The sequence below is a fragment of the Daktulosphaira vitifoliae genome, unplaced genomic scaffold (assembly GCF_025091365.1).
Source record: "Daktulosphaira vitifoliae isolate Bord-2020 unplaced genomic scaffold, ASM2509136v1 Scaffold_3, whole genome shotgun sequence".
Taxonomy (NCBI): Eukaryota; Metazoa; Arthropoda; class Insecta; order Hemiptera; family Phylloxeridae; genus Daktulosphaira; species Daktulosphaira vitifoliae.
The window spans coordinates 8,756,592-8,765,600 of record NW_026099574.1 but is presented as its reverse complement, the minus strand read 5'-3'; the positions used below and the strand labels follow the sequence as shown (position 1 = coordinate 8,765,600).

Here is a 9,009-nt window from a genome sequence, read left to right as displayed (position 1 = left end):
TCTCTAAAGGAAACACTATCTACAGATTTGCATCGAAGCGTTTCTTATGATAGTGATTTTAATCACTGTCAGATATCATCTGTACTTGTCCCATCTATGCCTCGTCCACACTGTGCCTCGACCCCACTGTGCTACCGTTTTTTTTTATATTGGAAACGATTATATACACACAAGTCACCTCAATAACTTAAGTAATTGATATTTATAAAAAAGTGTTATGGATTTATTGTTTTGTTTTTGTCTTGTTCAACGTAATCTGAAGTTATGTTGACCCANGTCTTGTTCAACGTAATCTGAAGTTATGTTGACCCATGATAAGAATCTTTCCTGGCTCTTCATTTGTATCATAGTTGAAAAACATTTAACAAGAGCAACTGCTATCTAATTAAATTAAAAATATAATAATTAAAATTAAAATTTAGTTCAAAATAAAATAATTGATACCACAGAGTTTTGTAAATATAATATATATATATATATTAATGTAAGGAAATTTAAGAAAACCATATTCAATTTTTTTTTATAAAAAGTATATAAAAAAAATAATATTTACATAAAAAATATGATGTTCAAACTCATCATTTTTTTTAGGATAACTAAAGTAACAAAAATTCAAACTAACTACGGAAGAAATATTCTTTTATTAATTAATACAAGAATGAAAATTAAATAGGACTTTGGCTTGTGAACATTGAAAATATCTTACATAATTTTTTCAATTAAATAAACAAAATTCTTTTAAAAGCTTTATTATAAAAAATTGTTACTTTGATTGAAATTAAAAATACTAATATCAAAGTCATCTATAAGATACTCAAAATTTTATAACTAAAAAAGTTTGAGATTTTGGGTGGAAATGTACTTAAATTAGACCACTTCATTATTAGTATTATAAAATATTCTGCTTTACTTCATAATAGTAATAATAATAGAGACAGGCCTGTCTTAGTGGGTAGAAATGTATATTTCATGGGTTTGATCACCAGGGTTCCTATGAAATTTTTAATACTATAATACCCGTTTCGTCATTCATTGGTTTAACCAAGAATCATCTTTGACTCTGAACATGAGAAACAGGACCACCACCCTCTGAAGTATGTTCAGTTATGGAAATAGAAAGATATAAACTTCATAATAGTAATAAAAAAAAGTACTATAACTGGTTGGATACCATGATTTTTAACAAATATGAAATAATTATTTTTATTTTCTTTATTATTAATATTGCTACCAACTAAAATATATAAATGGTGCATTTAATACACTAAACATTTTTTTTTAATTTTAATGTTGAACAATGATTATTATTAAGAGATAAAAAATTATAATTATTTATTTATTGCCAATTCTTTAACATTTAAGGCAAACTAGTGCAATGGATATATTGCTTATTTTTAGTAAATTTTTACTATAAAACGAAATTTATGATGGAACTGTATGTATCTTAATCTTGTTTGTGTGTTAAAGACGATTAAAAATAAATTTGAGTTATACACGTTTTAATACAAAGTCATTTTATTTTTAGAACTCACAAAAAATATTCTATTGAAAAAATGTGTGACCAAAATTTAATTCTATTAATTGTTGAGATACACGTAGTTATTAAGCGTCGATATAGATAAAAAAACATTAAAGAAACAATTAAGAAAGTTGTTGCATTTTTTAATATAACCCACTCAATTACTTACAGAATTAAAATAATTAAAATATTTTTTTTTTGGTTATCTTTAGATACACATTATTCTTGAATTATTATGCCTTGTAAGGGTGTACACTTTGTTTTTTTTTTTTATGGGAACAAATATTTTTAATTTAATAATAGTAAATGGCATTTTACTTTTTTATATAACTCTATTCGTTTATTAGATATAAACATTTAAAGTTTCAAATTTTTGAGTTAATATGCATACATAATACACAGCGGATTACAAATTCGGGTAGATATCGGTTATTTTTGACGTCGATATTCGCAGGTACGCAGCATTTATTATCAATGGTAGATAGGCACATTGCTGTGAGTTTATAAATATACTAACTGACAATACAGAAAGTATATTTATTGATAGTCATAATTGACAATAAAAATTCCACGACTGTGACAGCGAAGTCACAAAAAACAAGTTTGTCTTTCACATTTTTTCGATAAATCTATTCATTTATGAAATAATGTTGAAAAAAACGAAAATTTTATGCAAAATTTCGGTTCCGTAGAGTATCCTATATTAACTCGTCGTACTAGTTTCAGTTACGCTACACTGGTCACTTTTGTGGAGCGTTTAAGACTAAAAAAATGTATACTTTGCGCAATATTATAGCATAAGTTATAAAAATTAAAAAAATAAAAACCCAAGTTTACGTGTTTTTTAAAATGGGAAATGATTACCTACACTGGGAAAAACTTAATATTAAAATTATAAACTCTAACCTTCAGGTAACATTTTTCACAATACCAACGATATTTTGAGTTGAGAACGAAGAAATAATTATTGTAAAAAATGAAGCAACCTAATGTATATAAATAATTTATTTATAATTTTTTATGTGTAGAATAAAAAAAATTAATATGTTAACAATAACCAATTAATATATCAACTATAACATATAATAATAGAGAAAATTAAATAAATTTCACCATCTCTATTGGATAATTTTATGGCTTATTTATTATTATCTTAATTAATAAACTAATTAACATAAATATGTTAGTTAATTGGTTTTACTTTACACTTTNACTAATTAACATAAATATGTTAGTTAATTGGTTTTACTTTGCATTCTCATGACTTTATAACTGTTATAATATTAATAATTTATATAATACTTTATGGAGTATTTATAATAAAACCTTACCGATAAAATTAGTTTTAAATTGTATTTAAATGTGCCACTTGCTTCCAACTCATTATTATCATAACAAGAAACTTGTTTCATAAAAAACTGCAACTATAGATTATAAAATTACTTAAAACGAAATTTAAACATATCTAAAAATAAATAAAATATTACATACTTAGAATGACATCTATAAAAGTACTAATTTTATAAAATAATTTAACTTATTACCCATAAAATTCATACTCAAAGTATTTTATAAAATATAATTTTGAATAGAGCGAGTTGTGCTATAGTTATGTTACTATTTTTAATATTCACCTGTATCCTTATTTCTTCCGGTAAATCGGCAATTTGACATAATCGCAAAAATGAAATAATCTTTCTTTTCTAAATGTACGATGCTTTATTTTATTTATTTATTAAGTAAATTGAAATATAAAGGTACTTGATTAATAAATTGCAATTACTTTCTATTATTTCGTAATAATTAATTTAAATTAAAATGAATTCATAAAAGGCTTCTCAATAGTTACTATCTTACTAATGTATGTTTGTCTAAAATTACCCGATTAAAAGTCCATGTTGCTTGTTTCAGAAGTACAATGATGAATAGACTATCTTGTGTTAATATATAAATTGGTGGAATTATCATATTCAAATATAAAATAATAAACATACTAAACGTCATGTCTATAAAAATGAATAAAAAGAAGAACACTAATATAGGACCATATGCATAACTAAATGTTTTGAGAATATCACTGAGATTAGCATGAAGTAGTCTGCAACTCTCTATTAGCATAGCAATTTCATCCTTAGACCAATGGCCTGGTGCTCTAATAAGTTCCCCTGGTAATCGTTTCCAAAATTTGTTTAAAATGGAAAATCTATGTCCTATTTGCCTTAAGAAGAAACATGCACTAAAAACTATAACAAAATCAGTTAACCTTGGTATGCCAAAGACGACATTTGTTATGAATTCCATGATGCTGAATCTTTTACTAGAGACCGCAAGTGTTAGTATAGTGATAATTGTTATTTTAAAAATGAAGAATAGTATTATAATTGAAATACAAAATTTATAATTAAATGCAGACATTTCAATAATTGGTGGAAGGGCAGAATATTTAAAATCATAGCTGAGTATATTTTTAATGAACCTGCAAATGTTTTGAAATATGACAATAAAATTTTTAAGTTAAAGTTAGAATAATTTACTTACTTTGTTGTTATTTTTTCACTATATCGAACAACCAAAAAGGTTAACCAAAAATGAATTAAGTCGTAGTAAAAATAATAAAATGGTGGCCTTTGAAGATAAAGAAATGATAGTAAACAGTAGATTCCTGTTCGAAAAAATTCATCAAGAATGAGCACTCTTGATCTTTTCAAAATTAAAAATTTAGATGGCCATACAAAGTATCGCAGGTTTCTAAATCCACATAATAAATAAAGAAAATTAATTAGCTTTAATGAATTGAGAAATTTTGATTTAATAATATTGTCAGTTTGATGTATTGGTGAGTTTTTAAATAAAGTCTTATGAGGATTCATTAAAATTAAACACAACAATTTTAATAAAAAATAAAACTAAATGTAATTATTTAATATGATTGAGTTGAATATAATTTAAAATATTAATAAGTTATAATAAAAATGTTATTTTAAATAATGAAGATTTAAAGTATTACTATTTTAACATCATGTTTTTTATTCGACATATTACGATGACATACGATGAAGGGATATCGTTATAATATAGATAGTATCGAAATGAAAATAATACAAACACAATAATCATCAATATATCATAAAAATGTATACTTCAATATTTGTAGTATTAAATAGAAACATTTTAAATTATATGTAATTAAAGGCGATCCTTCTAATATTGTAATATTACTCTATATATATATAGAATAGCATTATAGTATTATAATTATGCTATTTAGATTTTGAATTGATCTATTTAATAGGATAATATATAATATAGATATAATACATATTAATATAGATTTCTTTCTCGCCTTCCTTTGTTCCTAACCTATCATACCTCTTAAACTACTCCTTACTTACTACACACTTAGGTTATTTGGACAAGCGTTTATACTCCATTCAATTTTCTATCCTTACGCTGTTTTGCCATTCTTAGAATTGCTTTTTCTTACTTTCTGTGATTTTTTAAACTGTCTCATCCCCCCGCCAGTTTCCTTGTTTTCTGGCATTCTACTTCTACTCTTACCAACAGTTTCCTTTGCAGTATTCTTCACATGACTAGCAAATCTATTCCACGCATAATTTTTGTTTTTCTCGACATTTTATACCATCCTCTCTTTTCCATAATCTCCATTCAATTTCCACTACCAGTTCCGGATTTTTTCACCAGTGTTCCTTCTGTTTTTCTATATTCTACTCCTTGCATCACGTCAACTATCTCTATCCAAAACACTTCCTTATCTATTTCATTATATCCTGCTTATGGTGCATAGGCATTTATTACATTCAGCACTTTTTTCTCGAAAATCAATTTTGCGACTATAATTCTGTGAGTTTTCCTAGCTACTTCTAATACTTTACTTTTCATCTCATCTTTCATAATTACCCCGATATCATACTTTATACTAGAATTACCTAAGTATAGATAGTATCGAAATGAAAATAATACAAACATAATAATCATCAATTTATCATAAAACTGTATACTTCAATATTTGTAGTATTAAATAGGAACATTTTAAATTATATGTAATTAAATGCGATTTTTTCAAATATTTTAATATTATTCTTACATGGAATAACATTATAGTATTATAATTATTCTATTTAGATTTTGAGTTAATCTATTAAATAGGATAATACCTTCATATTTGATAAAACATTGCATACACAAATAACTACTTAATTATAAACATTCATAAGTACATTTTATAAATATTTAAACGAACATTAATTTAGAAACATTAAAATTAGTTAATAACTGTTGGTAATAACATTTATTTTCAGTTCCCTGGAGAAATATAAATATAAAAACTAATTTATGGCCTATTAAATTTTATCATTAGATTACTTCAGATAATATAAATTAAGTCTAAATTTGCAATGTACACAGCAACACATTTATATGAACGTTTTAAAAATCGGATAATCTTAAGGTATAGTCAAACGTATGCTTTTAACATACAATTAATATATCGAAGAATTATTATTTTCATTATTATATATTTGGAAAAATTTTAATTTCAAATATGAATTTTATTAAACTACTTCAATTAATTTAGCGACAAATTATTATCTAAAAACATAATCTCACCAAAAGATATTTAAAAATAAAGCGTTATAAAGTTATATATTCAATAACAAAATATTGGTGTTTATGAAAAAGAATAAAGCAGTGGGACCAGATGAAGTGCTAGTAGAAGTATGGAAAATATTAGGCGGTGTTGGCATAAGGTGGTTGTAGGAACTTTTAAATAAAATCTTATTAGAAGGGAAAAGTCCAAATGAATGGATGAATAGCATTAAAGGTAAAGGTGATATACAGGAATGCGCAATTATAGAGGCATAAATCTTATGAGTCATAATATGAAAATTTAGGAAAAGGTAATTGTTGCGTACGAGGCAGTTAGACCGTAGGACGGCTAGTTGTGCACCGCACTAGAATGCCGTTTTACTTTAAGTCTGTTTAAAAAAACGTTAATATTGATGTGGAAGTGGGTCACCTAGGAGAAGACGGCTAATTATACATCCAATAAGTAAACGAGAATAGACAATAATTAAATAACAAATATTAGACCCAACACATATATTAGAAATTCCTCAGAGAGTATCTTAAATTTAAGGGGTAACGGGGGCCCTTAAATACTAGTGGCCGGCGAAGCGGCATAAAACAAAATAGTTAATCTCAATTAAAACAAACAATAAATAACATTAAAAAATAATATAAAACTCAGCTGTATAGATGACGTTGTTGATAGCGATGAGTGGACTGTATGAGATCTTTTGGTATTGATGTCGAACATCTGAGTATGACGAGTCAGAGTGTAAATCCAGATACGTAATGGCAGATGAGAACAGACTACGGCAATGATAATGTTTAGTGATGGTCAGGGCCCAATCACTAGTGGCGTGCAAGGGCACGTAAACTTCGAGCACAAAGGTGAAATAAACAAATAAAAAAATAACGGCGTACAATGGCCGAACAATTTACTATTCAAGCGAAGGCGCTTGCAACAGAAAAAAAGTGACACAAAAAACAATTGACTGACTAACTTACGACAAAGAACTGTACATGGATGAAAACCGACACGGAGGTCATCGATTTGCTGTGATGGGTGAGCAAGGGGGTGAGTAAAGCAAGATGCTGGTGATCAGCTGTCCCACGAAATAATATAATCAATGATCTTTATAACAACTGGTCTAAAGGCGTTCTGTACCATACAGTAATAGATAAGAAAATAAGAAATGAGTCATTGGTATCTAAAATCCAGTTTGGAATAATGCCTCGTAAGTCAACAATGGAGCCATTATTTTGTGTAAGGCAGCTAATAGAAAAGCTGTGTATGGTATTTATAGATTTGTAGAAAGAGTATGAAAAAGTACCAAGAGAGGTTTTAAAGTGGGCATTAATGAGAAAAGGAGTCCCAAAAAAATTTTTCAATATAATAGAGGACATGTATGATGGCACATGTAGCAGAGATGAGAATGCTTAGATGAATGAGTGGAGTGACTAGAGAAGATAGGATAAGGAACGAGCATAAAAGAGGGAGTATAGGTGTAGTGTCAATCGTGGATAACATGAGAGAAAATAGACTTGGATGGTTTGGTCATTTTATGAGGAGAGAGGAATTGGATGCTGTAATAACAGTTATGCAAATGATTGTTGGACGAAAAAGTTATAGAGGAAGACCAAGAAAGAGACGTAGAGATGTTATTGAATGTGATATGAGGACAGCTGATATGAGCCTAGAGGATGTGGGAGATGGTGTCAAGTGGAATCTTAGGATAAGGGTGGCCGACCCATAGTAGTTGGGATTAAGGCAAAGAAAAAGAAAAAGTTTACCAGAAATTCCGGTGGCAATTGACATAATATGATTGTTGTGTGGGAATGTACAATTTAGCGTTTAGTTGGGTTTAAACTATATAGTGTCAAATCAATTACCTACTCTATAGGTTGTATCTTAATATACACTACAATTAAATGATACTATAAATAAATAAACTCACACATACACACGTATGCATTTATAAGTGGAAGTTTAGGATAAGGGTGGCCTACCCCAAGTAGTTGGAATTAAGGCAATGAAATATGTTCCCCGAAATATATCAAAATAACTATGTTAAAACAAAGTATATATAACGATATAAGAACAACACTGATTATTGAAAAAATTGTTATTATTTACAAGTGTTAAAAATGTTAAAATAGGGTAAGGCTTCTTAGGGAATTAAGTACTTATTATTAAGTTGTTATCAACTTATCAAAAAGTTTTAAAAAATATTATATACAACTTTTTTTTTTATTAGAGACAAATAAAAAAAACTCAGCACAGGAGGATTGAGGTACAGTGCTGACGTAGCATAGTTGGATCAAGTATAGTGATATCTGACAGTGATTAAAATCACTTTTTAAAAAAAAAACGCTTCGATGCAAATCTTTAGATAGTGTTTAATTTTAAAAAATTGGTGGATTATTCCAAAAGCTACATGATCTGCTAGTTCCTTAATATAATCCCGATTAAGATAAAGTATGTCGAATGAAAAAGGGATTATTAAAAAATATTATTTCTTATAAAAAAATTGTGTTGATCCGTACACTTTTCAATAAGGTATAGCATTATAAAGTTAAAAATATAAAATATACAATCGAGAATTTTAACACAAAAATAGCTATACAGTAGACGTTTTCACCATGAAGATCAAATTTTTTTTTCTCATATTAAAGTACATTACATTAGCTTTAATTTAAGATATATATAAAAGTGTCAGACTTTCCGGAACACTTAATATTGTAATTTTTATGGAAAAATAATAAAAAAACCCAGCACAGGGGGGTCGCGGCACAGTGGTGACGTGACATATTTGGATCAAGTATAATGATATCTGACAGTGATTAAAATCACTATCAAAAAAAAACGCTTCGATGCAAATCTTTAGATAGTGTTTAATTTTAAAAAA

At 27.1% G+C, this 9,009-nt stretch overlaps 1 protein-coding gene across 1 annotated transcript in view; it reads right to left on the bottom strand.

Moving 5' to 3' along the window:
• The window catches only part of LOC126902022 (uncharacterized), a 96,281-nt gene continuing 87,272 nt past the window's right edge, over positions 1–9,009 (bottom strand). Inside the window, exons 4-5 of the mRNA XM_050679046.1 lie at positions 313–381; positions 1–275 (exon numbers count right to left, since the gene is read on the bottom strand). Of these exons, the coding sequence (XP_050535003.1) occupies positions 216–275; positions 313–381 (129 nt within the window). The 3' untranslated portion in view covers positions 1–215. The remainder of the gene's footprint in view (positions 276–312; positions 382–9,009) is intronic.